Raw genomic sequence first — 17617 nt, forward strand, 5'->3', positions numbered from 1 at the left:
TTCAATTATGCCAAAATAATGAAAAGAAAAGGATAAATTCTTTCAAATAGTGAATAGAACGGAAAAAAGCAAAATTCCGGAGTCGACTTCGGTCCAACTCCGGTAATTTCGGAACCGGATTCAGGAAAGTAGTTCTGCCCAGCATTATTCGGAGTTGTTTGGAATCGTCTGGAGCCGTCCGGAATATTCACAAAGAACGCTCGTTATCTTTTTTCATTTACCCACCATAGCCGCATATTGTAGCCAAAGAAGTACTCATTCTGCGGTTGAAACCAATAATTTAAAAACATTAAACATTCGGCCCATCTGTTGTTTGGTCAACACAAGCTATCGCAAAACCGACCAAAAACTAGCATGTAAAAAACTAATACGAGCAAAAATGTTTCCAGCATATATTGTACCCAATGCCTCATACATACTCAAGGATTCTATACAAAACTACTTAAATATGGATCAACATGATGAGCACAATCAATTCAGTTCAGTTCATTCGCGAACAAAGACTAATCCGTTTGAACGGGCTCGATCTATTGCATTGTATAGGTATAATTTTCACACCAGCAGAACACAGATCGAACACAAATGAGCCAGTTCGAACGCGTTCGATGAATTCAGTTGTGTAGGTACGATTTCCACACCAACAGCACACGTATCGAACACTGCTAGACAAATTCGACGGCGTTCGAGGAATTGAGCTGTATGGGTACGCTTTCAACGCCAACAGAGTACATTTTGATCTCTGGCGACCCGTTCGCACGGTACGACAAAGAGCGAGAAAGCAATATGATTTTGCACGTTTCATTACCACATTTAAGTGTGCCGTCGAACAATGAACGGAACGTTCGAACGCGTTCGGTGTAGTCAGTTTCCTCCAAAAGTCCTGGTCGTTCTTTTTTGTAAGAATCTCGTTCGTTCGTGCATTTTACCGAACTGTTCGAACGGTGCGATTTTCGTTCATTTTACACGTGCCTAGTTTGAAGTCGTTACCCTACTGTTATTCGAATCTATGTGCTGATCTTTCTCACGATCTGGACTGAAAACTGAGTGTGTTTATGTTGAATAGATAGTAAACATGACATACACAACAGTCAGAATTTACTCGTGTGCTTGACAGCCAATGACAGAAAACACTAAAGTTGCAGTAGAATAAGTGTATCACTTCTACGATGCCACCTTGAACATGCACTTTTGGATTCATAACACCTTCTTTCACTTGTTTATTTCGGTAGTTGAGTCGGTGCAAGCATGCTGATGTTACTACTCCGGGTCGTTTAAGTATAGCTGATTGGTGTATTTAATATTCAAAATCTTCAAAATCGAAAGCGAATCTTTTTGAGCCCCTTTGCATTGATGTTAATTTTCCGCACAACGTCACAGTCCCATAGTGCCGGGCGATGCACCATCGTGTGTGTGCAAGCAGGGCGAAATACCGTCAAGGAAGCGAAGATGGCTGACACACAACTAAAAAAAAAACAACGGTCGCCACGGTCAAAGTGGAGGTTTCCTTTCCCACTGCAATATTGTTAGTGCCCGCCCGAGAGAAATTGAACGCTGACGCTGCAGGTGTAACGAGGAGCGTTCTAACAAACATATTTGTGTCAGTTTACAGGCACTGGTGTTATAAATATGGGTTATAGTGGTAGTAGTAGTAGTTGTGCTGCTGTTGTAGTTGTTTTAACACCCCCCAAAAACTAGTCAATAAATAACAGCAAAATGGTAGTACGCTCGTAATGGGCATGGGCATGTAAAATGTGTAAAAACAAAAGTGACCCCCGTCCAGCGAACGAAAGCCAGCCGAGCACTAATAATTATTAATAGGCAATTGGGCACAGCACGGGTTCGGAACAAAACAGTCGGCTCCGGTGGACGCTCGTCACACATTCATTGGAAAGTGCTAAGTACACCTGGACAGCTGCTAGAATATTTATAAATTCATTATCAACTCTCCAGGTCGTACCATAAATCGAGCATCACTCCCCTTTGTCACCTGCTCCACACAGAGTGTTCACCGGGTGTGTTTTATATTGGTGTGCAAACTGGGTGTGGAGCTTGTTGGGAGTATTGTCCATTCGTTTTTTGTTTGTTGCTTAATATCTACACAGGTTGTTCTAGTTAAAGAGCAGCCTAGAACATCACCAGTGCCAGTACGATCGATTCTCGTGCACTGCTACAGGCTGACCGATTCCTGGCCTCCCGGTTCATCATTAATGGGCAACAACAATTAAACGGACCAGTCGCGGGTCTGATTGTCAACTGTGGTCCGTTGTATTGCAGTTCCGCTGTCGTCGGACTATTCGCATATCGCCCTCCCCGGAAGACGACGATAGCTCGGCGCGGGACAGGATGGAGCGCGGCTGAACAATTAAAATTCAATCATTTGCAAGCGCACACCCTCTCGGTCGGTGGTTTCGCCTCCGGTAGCAATAAGTGAGCGGCAAACGCTTCCGATCCACCGTCACTAGAGCCGAGCGCGTTCTCATCGGATTTCTGTTTACCCCCGCAGGCTGTGTTCGTTCGGTGTGTGTGCGCGATGCCGTTATCGGTTTCGTTGGTGAAATTAAATTTTGGCTCATCAGGGCAGCCCGCTCACCGCTCCGAGCAGGTCGCACCGAACGGAACGCTCGACTTACAGCACAGTGCGTGTGCGTTTCAGCGATTGCACCGGCTGCTCGGTGATACCCTAACAGCCGGGCGCGTCATTTTTGCTGTGCGTCAACAAAATGGCTACCGACGGCGTCCAGCTGGACGCTATCGCCCATTGTTCGCTGTGACGTAGCGCTATCGCAATGAGGGGAATCGGCCGGTCGCCGTCGAACTCGGAGCACAGCGCAGCTGTGAGCCCCTCCCCAGGCAGTGATAATGTTTCTTTATCACGGTTTGTGCTTGATGAATTTTTGTGACGCAAAATCGTCACACTCGCCTCGATGTGTGTTTGTTTGATGCGCTAAATAGATTTTAATCACCGTATCACAGCATCATCGGCCGCAGGCCCGGCCGACGGCTTGCGGCAAGCAAACCTGCAGTAACGAACAGCGGACAGAGCTACGAACTGATGTGCTCGAGTCAACAGCCGCATCCAGGGCTGGTGGATGCAGCCCCTGTCCACTGGGAGCTGCTCGGTCCAGCAGTGTACACACAGATACCGAGCCTGAAACTGATAGCACACTGTGGCCGGTACAAATTACCCGAACTCGTACTCTATTTGCACATTCGTGCATGCGTACGCAATAAAGCACAACCGTGCTGTTGACGGGGAGGGGGATGGCATCGCACAAGGCTCATCTGCCACAGCTGCCACAGCTACGAGCCCGTCGGCCCGTTACAGTCCTAGTATCAATTTCGGTACACTGGCACTCTGCTCGCCATCGTCGCCGTCTGTTTGTTTGTTTCGTCCAGTGGTCCGATGCGCTCTGCCCGTCTCTACTGTTGATATGGATTCGAAATTATGCCCCTGAGCGTTCGGGATGCGATATACATACACACCCGACCCGGCCAGCTCGAAACGTGGCTCGTCAATATCTGTGGCACCCGGTCGTCCCTAGCCCACCCCTCGCTCGCCAAACAATTGGTTTTGCGTTTGATGTTCCAGCCTGACAGGCTGCGCCTGGGAAGGTACGAGCACACCCGGCCCACCTTACCGGGCGCCAGCGGGACCGTGTGTAGGTGAGCAGTTAACTTGTATCCTTCGCTGTGAGGGGGCTGGGACTCTTGCCTGCCGAGACCTGCGGCTAGCTGACTGCTAAATTTCAAAAACGATATTCTTTCCAGCACGCGTCCAATTGGCCCCGATGTGTCCGGATATTGCGGGCACCGTTTTGCTTTGCGTTGTGAAAGTCTTCTTTATTTTTGCAATTTTTCAAACCATTCAAACTAACGCATCAAAAAGCTGCTCGATCCAGTGTGCCGAAAGCGGCTTATCATCTCCACCACGAGCGGGTTAGTGACCGCTCCAGCAAACGCACGGCGAGTTTTGGTCCTTCGAACCGGATCGTTTTGATTTCGTATTCGGCGTGTGTTTTCTTTTGCAATCAAACATACAAAGCTAACACGCGCACACGTTCACGAATGGGCATATGAGCGAAGGATGTGGATGAGGAATAAAATTGCGTGCTAGAAATATCTCAACTTCTTAGCCGGGGCAGTAAAAGAACAGAAAAACAGGGGCAGCAAACCCTGAGCTCCCGCTTGAGCTGGCACATCCATAATTCATCCATAATCACTTCGTTCCGGGTCTGCACGGTGGGCGAAGCATCGGGTAAAAGCTGACAGTCATAATAACGGTCAAGGAACAATGCGGTGCGCCTAGGCGTGATGTCCTTAATGAAGTGAGTGGGAAACCTTTTTCTTCTCCTGAACTTTGCCTGCAACAGCGTGTTGAAGTTATGATTTGGCTTTCGCTTAATTTCATCCCCAGTGCTGCCGACCGTGTAGTTGCAGCTGGAGGTAATTTATTTCCCATCGCAGACACCCGGGCTTATGTCAGGTTCGTCAGTCAGGAAATGTAGCAAAAGGTGGGGCACCTTTTCGGGACGCAGCCCGACCGAAGGATGCTCTATATGCGGGAAAACCACCGCAAAAAAATGAAGGAAAAGGCGAGATCGCAAAACAAAATGCACTGGGACGTGAAAACGTGCCCTCACGTTTAAGTCGAATGCTGAATTGTTGATTTTTTCGCCCGCCCGAATTGTTGATGCCCGGGGGGGGGGGGGGGGGGGGGGGGTGAAAAAAGCCCCAGTGCTATTCCCGGTGCTAATGAAACGGAGGGACTAAAAGCGTAAATTGAAAAGCGTCCTCCACCAAGTCCGTAAGTAACAAATCGGAAAATTGCTTCGAGTGTATGGGCTGTTTTTTTTGGCCCTCCCGCCACGGCTCCCGAAAACATTTCAACAATACACATTTAGTAACGGTTCGCCCATTTTTGTACCTTTTTTTTTGTGGGCAGAGCGTGCGCTCGCGATGATGATGGATTGCGAAACGCGGCAATGGCACTCGGTGGCGGTGTGCCAAGCTGTGTCTAGCACGGGACCTGTTACCCCGGGGGGGTGGGGGCGGCAAGGTGCCCAAGAGATCGATGGTGATGGGCTGGCAGGCGGCCTAGGCTTTTTGGCGAACAGCGCCGGCAAACCAGCAGCACCACCCGGGCGTGGTGATGAATTATTAATAATCTTCAGAAAGAAATTACTTTCGAGCGGAAAGACGACCCCACCCCACCGACCGGAAATCCGGAATATCTTCCTCTGCCTGGCCCGGTAGCTGCCACCGTTTGGGTTTTATTTTGGGCTGATGGTGTGGGGGGGCTTTGGAGTTTTGCGGGAAATAGGTTCTTTGGATGCTGCGGAGCTGTGAGATGTGCTCCGGCACGGCCGAATCAATCGGGGGACTTGTGATAGAATTTCTTGCAGATAAAGTCGACACTGACGCTGAAGCTGGTCGCAGCAACGACTGCCGGTGTGGCGGCAGTGGCATGTAGCAGTTTCCGGAACTTTGCCCGCTCAAGAAGCCCATCCATTGAGGTAAGTGTGAGCCGGGCTCAGCCGTGGCAATTTATTATTTAAAGTCCTTCCTCCCGCAGATCCAGCACTTGGGAGCGCACCGAAGGCCACACGGCGTAAGTACTCGGGCCAGACGGAGCAAATTTGTCACCCGCAACCAATCTCGACTGCATTACCGAAAGGAATTCAAATTAGTTACCGATTATGGAAGCGCGTAAGCTCCTGCCGACTTCGACACAAATCGCTTTCAGCAAAAATGGTCTCCTTCCCGATATTGGCAGCGCTGATACTGTCTGTTTTTTTGTTTGTGCCGTTGTTGTCACGCTCTGCTCATTCTCCACCGTAAAACGGGCGAGAGAGTAATGATTAATAGGGTACGTTTCGCGAAACCGTGTGCGAACATCGTCTGGTAATCTCTCCCCCCTTTCGCTCCTCTCGGCTTGACGGTAGACATCATAAATCTTCATTAAATTATGTGATCTGATGAAATTTCCTGCGCTCCTTCCGTGCCACTAACTGAGGTGATGCAGAACACAAGATAAAAAAATTCACACAACTTGCACCTACACGGTGACGAAGTCACCAAGGTCCTTGGATTGATCTTATCGCATCGGGAGAACTCTCTGTTGGGCAAATCTTGATTAGAACCTAAAAGACGTGCGGGAATGGGTCCCCGCAGGCGTACCTACCTTTGCAAACCTTCCGGTGCGTGATCGGCTTGGTGGCGTCCCGGTAGAATCCCTCCCGGCAGTAGTGACAGTGGCGGCCGGTGGTCGCATGCCGGCAGCTTAGGCACACGCCGCCGGATATCCGGCCGGACATCTTGTACAGCTCCATGTTGAACCGGCAGCGGCGCGCGTGTCCATTACAGTTGCAGGCTGGCATTGTGCCGCGACGAGTCACAATGGGACACCGTTCCCCGGAAATGAGCGTGGTAAGGGAGAGAGATAGAGACAGAGAGAGAGAGAACAGTAAGATTAGTTGGAGGTAATATCTCGGTGCTAAAGATGTGAAGATGTTGAAGAAGAATGCTGAAAAATACATGGCTGGATCACCTCCTGGAGCATCTTCAGAAAGCGGTGAAGTAGAGTTCTTGCTTACAGAGGCACACGTCAACGCCACCTAAGGTTAATAGTTGACCCTTGAGAAGAAAGGTTTGGGGCTCTTCCTCAAACAAAAACAAAAAAAAAAGTGCTCCCAGGACGTGATCCAACAACGTGGCAGTGGATTACGCTCGAGGCTGGTCAAAGAAAGACGTCTCTAGCCCGGAGCAAGGGCCACCTGAAACCCTCGGGGGCTCCGCTCACCAGCAAGTCAAACAATAAGCCTAGCCAGAAGGAAAAGCTACGGGGTACGGGGTTTTCGGTCGCTATTTTAATCTTTAATTTCCGTCCGGACCCACCCCCGTAGCTCTCACCCACACCCACACACAGAGAGATCATGCGTCTGATCTGGAGGAAAGCAACGAAAACCCCACGGTGGCGGCCCGGCGATGCTTGTGCATTAAATTATTCATAGTAATGCAGCCCGGGGAGCGTGAAGAGGTGCAGGGATGAGATGCCGAAGCCGGCGCAAACTTCCGCGGATTTCCGCATGCCTTCGCTCCTGGTGTCGATTTCCGGTGCTTCGGCAGCGAGCAAAAATCATGCCAGCAAAGAGCTGTACCAACTGTACTGCGAAACAAAGCCCGTGTGACACTGCTTCGTTTGTAAATAATAATTATTTCAGCAGTGAGAGCAAATGAGAGATGCGCCGCTGGCAGCGCAACAATGTTACGGGACAGCGCGAAGAAGGCAGAAGGCGCGTATGATTCGTCTCGATTTATATTACGTTTTTATGACACATCCGAGGCAGTAAACACGCTCTTCACAGTTTATGAGCACTCTCTCACACACACACACACAAAAGCAAAAGTGTCTGTGGGAGTAGAGTAGAGCGCTCGCTGTCCCGCCCGCAACCCACAGTGGAGGAACGGCTGGCAGCAATCGAATAAATAATGGCAATTTGTGCAGAGTGCGCGTCTCCATTTCGGTGTTTGCTTGCGACCAGCTTGACAAAACATCTCAATGTTCCTATTTATCATAACGCTAACGATGGGAGCGGAACGCAGCAGCGGCGCAAGTGGTACGGGAGGCGTAGTGGGCGCCCCCGTTTCGATTCCCAGGGGCTGTTTTGCTTCAGAATTGCTGATGGACCTGATCACTGCTCGCAGTGGAACAGTGGGTTTAAGGTAGCTCGGTGCCGGAGAACGAGTGTCTTGCTTCCGGAGCGCTCCGAGCTGCCCGGATCTAGCTCAGAGATTACGCCTGGAACCTGTTGGGGCCTCCCAGAGCCGGGAGACATCAAAAACCCCTTTCCGAGGGGATTGCTTGCCCGCGGCGTGGAGTGGAATACCAAATTAGAAATCTCAGTCAATTAGGACAAATCGCATTCGCACAATACGATGAGGTGTGCAAAAAACTTCCACCAGGCATCTTACCGCAACTGATCCGCCTACCCAGTGGGTTTGGATGCCTGGGACGCTTCCCGGGAGGCATCGGCAGCCGTGGAAGACAGCAGCAGCAAATCAAAATCATTCCGCTTAGGTCGGCGTTAGCGAAACCTCACGATGAGTTGCTTTAATTCAAATTTAAATGCGAAAAGAGCGAGAGAGAGAGAGAGAGAGAGAGAGAGAGAGAGAGAGAGAGAGAGAGAAAACAACACCCCGCAGAGGACAACTACTCGCAAGCACGCAGCAGAATCGGCCGATTGAACCGCTGCGGTGAGTTTAATCAAGATAAATGGTCACACGATAATCTGCTCATTTGGAAGGCCGCCGTGCGCCTCCTACGACGAAGGCTGGCTGCCGGTTTTGTGCGAGATTTGGAGATGCTTCGGCTGCCGTTTGCGGTAACAATAAAGTACTGGCGCAAATGGGCACAAAACCGCCTGCGTCAAGAGGCTTGGCCCGCCGATTCCGTGCCGTGGTTTGTGGTTTGTTTTCGTTGAGCGGCACGGGGACGCGCTAGGTGCTGTTTATTTCTTCCCAACTGCCATTGCCATTGTTGCTGCTGCTGCTGCTGCTTCAGAAAGATATTGCGCGCCCGTTTCTCGCCATGACTGTGCGAGACTGTGCGACCGGCCGGGTGGCGAGCCATTCTCGCGTACCTAATTTCAATTAAAAGATGTTTGTTTTTAGAGCGGTATCCGGCCAGGCAGTGCACTTGCGGGGCGGGAGGTTTCGCATCGAGGTGTGATTGTTGGAGGCGTTGGAGCGAGCTCCGCTTAATGCTCGGTACTCGAAAAGCGGGCACCATAATGGGGAGATCTCCCAAGATGGGATGTTGCGGCTGATGGCGTTCGTGTTGATGATGATGATGACGATGATGAGGCATCTTTTTTTTTTTGAGCCCACGGACGCTCTACATCCTTCGGCAAAGGTTCATAGCACAGGTGGCCGCACTGGTGGTGCCGCACACGCCTTTCGGTCGGTATCATCAAAAAAGTAACGTGAGCTCATTCCAAAACGTGACCAAAACGCGTGTAATGGTGTCACTGAGGTACGTTTCGCTGTAATTTTTGGTGATGTTTTCCTTGCGCTAACGATCGTGCCGAAGGATGGTTGGTGAGGTTACATTTTGGAGCTTTGCGGCACGCGCTTTTGGAATTCGTGCGCGCGTTTAAATTTACCCAGTTTTTCGATGAAATTGGAACCAACTCATCAAAAAGATCACGTGATCGGTTGAAGCAGTATCGATTTAGGAGCCCGTTTGCGAGAGCCGCATGGTGGTCTAATCGATAGCTACACTGGCTCCTACACAGTGCGATTAGGGCCAGAATCTCGCTTGAACCAATTTGAGGAAAAAACTTTTCCAGTCGCACGAAAAGAATGCTCTGACACTGATGACAACAACAATGATGATGAACAAATTGCAGTAAACAATTTAAAAACACCTCTTTTTAAAGCTACATTGCAAATGGCTACCGGAGGCGATGCCGCACTCCAAATATAATTCCATTCCATACAAAAAAACTCTGCAAAAAACAGCTTTTTTGGTAATTAAACTAACTGGCGCTTGTGTTGCTGGCACCAACATTAAGATAAAGGATTGACTAATAACTAACGCAAAAAAAAAGGAAATGAAAAATCCCACATTATCCCACCTTTTGCGCCATACCGGGCAGTAATAATGGGACGACACCCACCTTTTTCGCGTGCCCAAACCCCCAAAACCCGACAGCGCAACCTAACCATTTGCAAGCATCACATTCAACTTTTACCATTGCACCCGTTAATGGATGTAAATTTTGCCAGTGCTGCCGGGATCAAAATTATGCTCTCCACGCCCCACGTGCGTGATCTTTTCCCACTTGCCAAACGCACACACACAAACGCGCGCGCGCTCGCTCGCGGAAATACCAAAAAGGTGCTGGAGAAAGGTCAGGCCACAAAATAGGGAAGCGCGCACCTCGAAAATGGTGAAAATGGCACGAACGGCAACAGTGGGAAAAAAAGCACACACATGACGCAACCGAAAAGCCACGGCGGGACGGCGGAAAACTGGGACTGGTAATTAACTTTGATGTGGTTACCACCGGCGTAGCTCCCACCGCGCCTCGGTCGGTCAAAATCCTGTGTGACGCGTTAAAATATGTTGCATGTTCCATCGGTGGGTCGTTTGGGCCGGGATGTTTGTTTGGCAGCTGGTGCCGGCTACTAGCAGGTTAACACTGGGCAGAAGCAGCAACAGGGAAAGAAAAAAAAGTGGAAAACCATACCGACATGAATAAAAACAGCGGCACATTTTTAATGACTTCCAGCCCGTGGGATGGCGGGTGGGAGCTGGAAGAGTGAACCGTTTGCCAGGGACATCAAGGGATTTTTTTTTTGGGGCGGGCAAAAGGGCGACCCGCGACTTGTTGGACAACAATGTGGGGTGTCAAATTTTATGCCGTTTTCCTCCTCCCAGACGCTTGTGCCGTATGTGCTGTGCCCTTAACCTGTGGAGCGCTGCCCGATCCCGTCATAAGCCGTCAATATAGGGGTGATTTTGTTGTTGTTTTTGTTTTATGGGGCTTTGGTGACGGGAACGGGTACCTAGTTTTATGCGATGGCGCTGTCTTACAGTGCTTTTTTTTTAGCCGACAATCGACACGTTTACACGCGTCGGTTGCGCGCTTTCGGTCAAGCTGCTCTGCTTGCGCGCGATAGTACACCCAGTACGTACTATTATGCTGCGCTTTGGTTTAGATGTTTACCGACGCCTTTTTTGTGTGTTTTGTTTTGCGGTCCAGGGAGAGGATTTGCTCCCACAGGATGTAGCCCCCAGGGAAGGAGAACGGTAAAGGTAAATGGGGATGATTTATTTTATGTGGCACTTTATTAGCTTCACTCGCAGGGTGGGAAAGAAACGGCACCGGTAAAAATAAATCGGCCAATAACGCACCAAGCACGAAGGTACGGTTTTATTGCCTTCGATGGGGGGAACGGGTTGTTCGGTGTAGCCAATGGGATATCAAAAATGAACTGCGGGCCTTGGTTTCGCAGGCGAAAGTGTAAATATATTCAATTTCGGTTTAAATGTCACCCAGATCAACTGACACGACTAAGATAAGCGTTGTGCATTCAATTTCGGTCAATATATTTTTTTATTTGTTTGTAGAATTCAAGCATCAAGCTAACGTTCTATTTTATAAAAATGTTGTTATTGTTTTAATATTTAAAGAGGTTTTGGACCTCTTGGGTCTCTTAAAGGAAAACTTAAACTTTTCTACCACAGGAGCGATTTTTTTAAATAAAAATTAAAACCTTTAATTCAAATGACCAGTCGAATAAGATTCTTTGTACTTCTTCTCTTGTATTATATTTTGCTTTCCTGACAAAAATAGTATTTTTTGTACCTATTTATTGGAAAGGAACTCAATATTGTGTTTTAATGATTTAATGGAGCTATAAACAAGTTTCAAGTTTTGTAGCTAACATTAATATTTCCGAAAACATAACCAAAGATCTTCAATACACCACATATTGTCATGGAACGAATTTTAACTTATAATAGAAAAGGTAGTTACAAAGATTGAGTAAAAAAACACAAAAATTACTAATTGTAAATGTTAAAAAGGAATGTAACTAAGCTTTCCTTTTGGAAATTTCATGTTCTTCAGAGTCTCAAAAAAAGTCGTATAGTCTTACAAATAACATCCTTTACATCAGAAAAGTTGTTTGGGTCTAATTGGAATACCATGGTCCTAGTAGGAATCGATATACCCATTAAGAGACCGCTGTAGCCGTTGCGTTTATCAATTAAACTACCGATCTGTCTCGTGACGTGTTCGCAAAACGAAGACAAAAAGGATTGAGCTTCCCAGAGCATCAAAAAGTGTTTTCCAAAACCAAGTGCCTGTACCGGTTGCAGTCGGTTGCTTAATTGAATAATATTGTTCGATCAACACAACAGGACATTCCTTGCCATGCTTCCCGCAACCCGGCTCCACCAACAAACTAAGCTGATGTATATTTTTGTGTAAAACAAAAAAAAAACAGAAAGAAAATTCCATCCCTATGCACTTAACGGGTTCAAGTCGCGAACAAAACGCTTCCCCAGCCAGGCCAATAATAAACTAACACACACTGCTGGTGCACTTTCACATTCTTGTGTAAATTCTTTTCGCCAAATGCATCGCACATCGCGCTGTGCCGGTTAAGCGGCAGATTTATCGCCTTATCGTTTGTGTGGGGGATGGTGGTGCCAGTAACGTGTACCCATATCCGACTAAGACAGTTCGGCAGCGGAGCAGCAGCAGTTGTGCGGATAAGCCGCCAGAAGCTTAAGCTCCTCTTCGTCGGAGCGCAAAACGGTTTGCTGGGAGCACAAGGGGAGGGGACTAGTGTCAGCTTTCTTTCGTCCTTTTTCAAAGAGACGGAAAGGGGAGGTGTTTTAAGCATGCGAAGTATTGAAAAACCAAACATCGGGCCCAAAATCCCGAGAGCATATTTTCAGATCATCCTTTAACAAAATATGAATAGCAGCCTGGGAGGAATAATCGCATGTGGAGCGCACACACACACACACGCAAGCACTCGGTCGGTGATGGAATTTACATCATCAAATTGTTCCACACACATCTTTGGCCAAAACCAAAAAAACACGACTAAAAACCGACTGCATCGTACCGCACGGAAGGGGAAAACTCCACCCAGCGTTGCCGCCCATTTTCCTCGGCTACAATTTCCTTTTGAATATTGCCAGCAGCATAATCCTGCCCCGCTGGCTCTGGGTAAATGCAAAAAAGAAGAAAAAAAAACGAAATAGAAACGAGGGGGGAAAAACCATCGTTTAGCCGAGCAGGGGGAGTGTGGGCGGAAAAAGGAAACGGCTCCCGGATACTCCCATTAATCGGTTCAATATTCCGGCACGGCATTTTCGGGGGTTGATTGAGTTATAGCTGGCTGGTCCGGGAGCCTCCCCCAGCTTTTCCACCTTACCCACGCCTCCCACCCTGGGTAGGAAATTGTAGCCAAGCCCCCCTTCCCCCACAGTTTGCCGCCTGGTTTGACACAGTGATTTATAATTTGGTTTAAAAGAGGAGAACTTTCTCACCCAGGGACACAGTGCTCGAGCGCTCGAGCGGGAAAGAAGTATTTTTGCACTCTTTTTTTTACCCCTTTACTGCCTCTTTTTGCAGTCAAAGTTATATGTATATTTATTTTTCACGTTCAAATAAACCCTCTTACTTACTGCCCCCTCGCGCCTCTCCACGCACCGCTTTATATTGAGACATACGCCAAGCGTAACTTCAAACCGCGTATTGAAATTTTTATTCCTCCCTCACAATTCCCCGTTCGGAGAGGGGCGCCAAAAGGGGTGAGGTGATGGTGAGTCCCATTTCCATTGAATGTTTTCCTGCACCGTTGCCGGGTGCTGGAGGCTTGAGGCCAAAGCTGCCGATCAATTAGAGTGCACACATGTTGCAAAATTGCTTCCAATCGTTTGCGGTCTTGTACACGCTTTGCTGGGTCCGGATTGCCCCCCCCCCCCCCCCCCCTGTCCGACACTTTTTCCCAGCCTTGCCAGCCGCTTTGGTTTCGTGTCCATCCGGGCGATGCATGCACAGTGTGTGTGCGCAGTTGTAAGCGCAGCGTGATCAGTTTTGTGTTTTAAAAAATTTAATAAATAATTTAAAATCAAAAATCACCTGTACCACGTATCTTACGTTACACCATAACAACATAGCAGTCTGCCCTTTCTTACTTCCCGTGTGGTTGGGACACCCAAACAGAAGCGTTAAAGTAACAAGTATAAGGTTATAAACGGAGGTCTCTTTGCAGCTGCAGTTGAACGGCTACCGAGACTGTTCGTCAAAAGAAATGCAATTAAAAATAAAACCGACACACGCATATCAACCGCCCGCGCTTATAAATAGCTCCCGCACTGTAAAGGCTCGCCCACCACCCGGCGGAAGTCCTGCTAGATACAATTTTAATACCTGTGCAAGCCCACATCAAATGCAATTTCCCAGCGACCATCGGGGGGGGAAAAAAAAGGGCGGAAATGGGGATGCATAGGGCGGGCGGATGGCTCTGCTGTACCGGTCGCGTAAGAGCCCGGCACCGAAATGGAATGGATCCGGCATCCATCCAGCAGCAACAGCAACAAAAAAGAAGAGGGGAACAGCATTGCAACAAGCATCGCTGGACGCTATGGGACGCCACACGTGTGGTCACACGGTTTATGCACACACGAGATGACAAGAAAGCAACACACAAACAACCGAGTTGAGGGGGGAAAAAAGAAAGAAAAACCGGTAATGCTATTAATCAATTTTTCAGCCCATCACGTACTATATTTTTGAGAACGGGGCGCATCCGTGCACCGTCACTAAAATATGCATATTTTGACAGCTGGGTTGACAGTTGCTTTACACGTGCAGCCGCAAATGACAGTGCCGAAGGAGAGGGGGGGAGGGGGCGGGGGGGGGGCGTTGGGTACCCGGTACGTGCTCTCGTGGCAGTGCAAATGCAGCAGGTTCACACGTCCACACGGGAGCTGACTTGCTGGGCAATGAGATGGAAATTTTAATTTGTCAACGCTGACAGCTGGTGAAATCCGTGCCATCTTTTCCGTGCGAGAAAAGTTGGTGTGCTGTTAGTGTATATGTGTGTGTGTGTGGGAGCAACAAAACCAAAAACTGGGGCTTCAACACTTTTTTTTTTGACATGCAAAGCAGTGTAGCAGCTCAGAAGTGGAGTATCTGCTGCAAAGGCTCCTTGTTCGATAAATTATCTCCACCCGGCACAAGCACAATGGCTTCTCATTAATCCCACCCCAAAGTCACTGTGGCTGCGGTGGATTGGCATGCAAAACCACACTGGCGATGCGTTGGGTCGTCAGGTCAGGCATTGTGGCAGCGGAAAAATGGCACGTTCCGGTGCGGTTCTGGTTTGCTCGGCCGATCGAGGATGCCTTTTGAGTTTGCCATTCGTTCGCCAGCTGATTCGGTGCGGTACGCACGAAGGTCTCGAGCACTTGGGGGGGAGTCTGATGTAACGCACATCCACCGGGCGGAGATCCTTGACATTCCTAGTGAAGCGGTAGAGTGCGCTCGGTACACTGTCTCTCTCTCTTCTAAAAAACCTGTCTCCGCTAGCATTCCACCGGTGTGGATGGTAAGCGGACACGCCAACCACGTGTCTGTCTGTCTGTCTGTCTGTGCTAAGCATCTCGGTTGGAGGGACAGCAAATAGAGTCGCTTGCCGTTGCGTACGGTGGAAGCCCGCCCGGAACAACTTGTAACGCAGACTCGTGCCGACATTTGCGACATTGGATGAGGTTGTTTTTCCAGAATTTTTGCTTGTAGAACAGAGCGGTTTGGCGCTACATTTGGCAACCGCACAGCGCTCAACCATCGAGCCTCGCACACGACACACACACGGTGACATGATATTTCACTTTACCGCCGCAATTGGTGCCGTCACCGCCGCCGGGCGGAAGCTTCAAAACGGGCACAGGGAAGAAAAAATGTGTTAAAACACAAGAACTCCCAGCGCTTGGTTGGTAGCTCGGCTTTTGGCTACGCGTGGAAGCTGCGTATAATCCCACCGTGCCGGATCACTTTCGCTTCCCCACCCCAACGGGGTTTCGGGTTCGTAAGAAAACACGACGCTGACACACGGCGCCGCATCTTTCCGGCCCTTGCCGGTGCCGTTGCTACACACCATTAGGCTAATTAAATATTTCCATTAAATTGATTGTCATCGCCCCAGCGCGATGGGGTGCTTCCGAAGAGGGCGGTAAAGACACCTTTCTTCGGTTTCGGGAAGATCGAGCGTTAGGAGGAAGTAGGGGGAGTGGGGGAGAAAGGAGTACGCTTAACGCCGTAGGCACTTCCGCGACCGTGCGACGATAATGCTGTAATTAAAGCGCACCTGGCTGGCGCTTAAATGGCAACTACCAATTTTCCCCCCGAAGGGAGGGGGGTAGCGAGGGGGGGGGGAGAGGTGGATGGGTTGAAGTTATTTGCTCCCGAAAGTTAAGCCGGCGGACGCGGTGCGTGGAGCGAAACTTTTCCTTCATTAGCAGCAGCGTGAGCAGCAGTTGATTAAATTTGAATCAACACTAAGAGGATTCGTCGGTTCAATTAAATGCGCCGTTTGAAGGAATGGCAGCTAGGTGCGGCGTGCCGGACAACGATGGTATTTTGCTTTGTATTTTGTTGGACAGTCACTTTTTGGATAGCAGTTAGTCGCTTGCCAACATCGCGTTCGTTTGCCCAGTGCTGAATGCTTTATATTGAGCTATTAGCAATGGTCCGTTCGACGTGCGCTGGTGGTTCAATCGATTGCTGTATTGGTTTGTGTAAGGGCGGACGGGTCCCAAGTTCTCAGAATAACTACTGCTGTTTTATGAGGAAGCTCATTTGAACGTGCGTGTGCTCACAGGAAGAATTTTTCTTCATCAAACCATAAGACAATAGTTCAGGTTATTAGGACAAACAAGAAGAATAAGAAGAAGCGGTAGACAATAAAAAAAAAAACAAATATAAAAACAATACACAAAAAGCTCGCTTTATCTGACTGGATGGACTGCAGCAAATCATCAATTTCTCCTGATAGAGGTGTGATGCCCGCGAAACGGAAAACATAAATAATAATTTCTCCTAAACACACACACAATACTCTGTCAGCCTTTTAGGAACATTAATAACCATCAAACTGTATACAGATAAAGACGACGGTGTGCGGCAATCTAGATCAATTTTATTTCGCTCCCGCAATCATGCATGACAGATTCGTTCCGATACTGCAGATTATGATGCAGTAATAAAATATGAAAAATGCAAAAAGCAACCCACCACCTCCACAAACAAAAAAAAAAGAGAAAAAAAAACTTTTGCAAAACAACATGTCTGCGTAATTAATCATGGCGCACGGTGCTGTGAGTTTTTTTTTTGTTTTTTTTGGTACCATCAATCTACGGCGAGAAAAATTGCTCGGTTTCCGGGGGCCAAAAAATTAAATCCAACAGCCGAAGGACACGGCCAGGACACGGCCAAATGTGTGTGTGTGTGAGTATTCTTTCTTTCCTTGCGATATTTTCAGGAAGTAAGGAGAGCAAACGGAGGGAAGGAAAAAATCCACCTTCATAAACAATAAGAAAACTTCTCTTCGGGCATCATCAATCATCGAACCGATACCGAACAAAGACGTTTCCTTTCCATTGGCCACCCAGCTAGGTAGGAAGGGGGAAAGTACAATGCGCTCCAGAAAATAATCTTCCCAATCCCATTGGAAAACCTCGCCCGCTCGAAAGCGGGAAAAATCATTGGCCGAATCCAGCCGACGTTCCGGCAAACGAGGGGACCGTTTCTGCCCGTCCCAGGAAGGCAAACCAGGGTTCATTGAATTTCTATGATTTTCCTTCCGCGGCAATACCCACCCCGCTAGACAAGCAACTGGGCAGCACTGCGTCAGTATCCACCGACAGCATCCCGAATGCCGGAATGGAAATGGAAAAGCAAGCTGCGCGCCACACTCTTGCCTTTCGCACGCAAATCCATCTCAATCAGAAGGTGTTTATAAAGCCATTTCGGCTTTTGGCAACACTGCTGCTGCTGCTGCTGCTGATCGGGTGAGTTTGTTACTTACT

The 17617-nt window shown here is 48.6% G+C and overlaps 1 protein-coding gene across 2 annotated transcripts in view; it reads right to left on the reverse strand.

Annotated features, from left to right (window-relative positions):
• Nucleotides 1-17617, reverse strand: part of LOC121594481 (netrin-A-like) — a 57381-nt gene that overhangs the window by 21141 nt on the left and 18623 nt on the right. For both annotated transcript variants that reach the window (XM_041917757.1, XM_041917767.1), the window contains exon 2: nucleotides 6182-6370. In XM_041917757.1, the coding sequence (XP_041773691.1) occupies nucleotides 6182-6370 (189 nt within the window). The remainder of the gene's footprint in view (nucleotides 1-6181; nucleotides 6371-17617) is intronic.

Source organism: Anopheles merus, chromosome X (genome assembly GCF_017562075.2).
Source record: "Anopheles merus strain MAF chromosome X, AmerM5.1, whole genome shotgun sequence".
Lineage (NCBI taxonomy): Eukaryota > Metazoa > Arthropoda > Insecta > Diptera > Culicidae > Anopheles > Anopheles merus.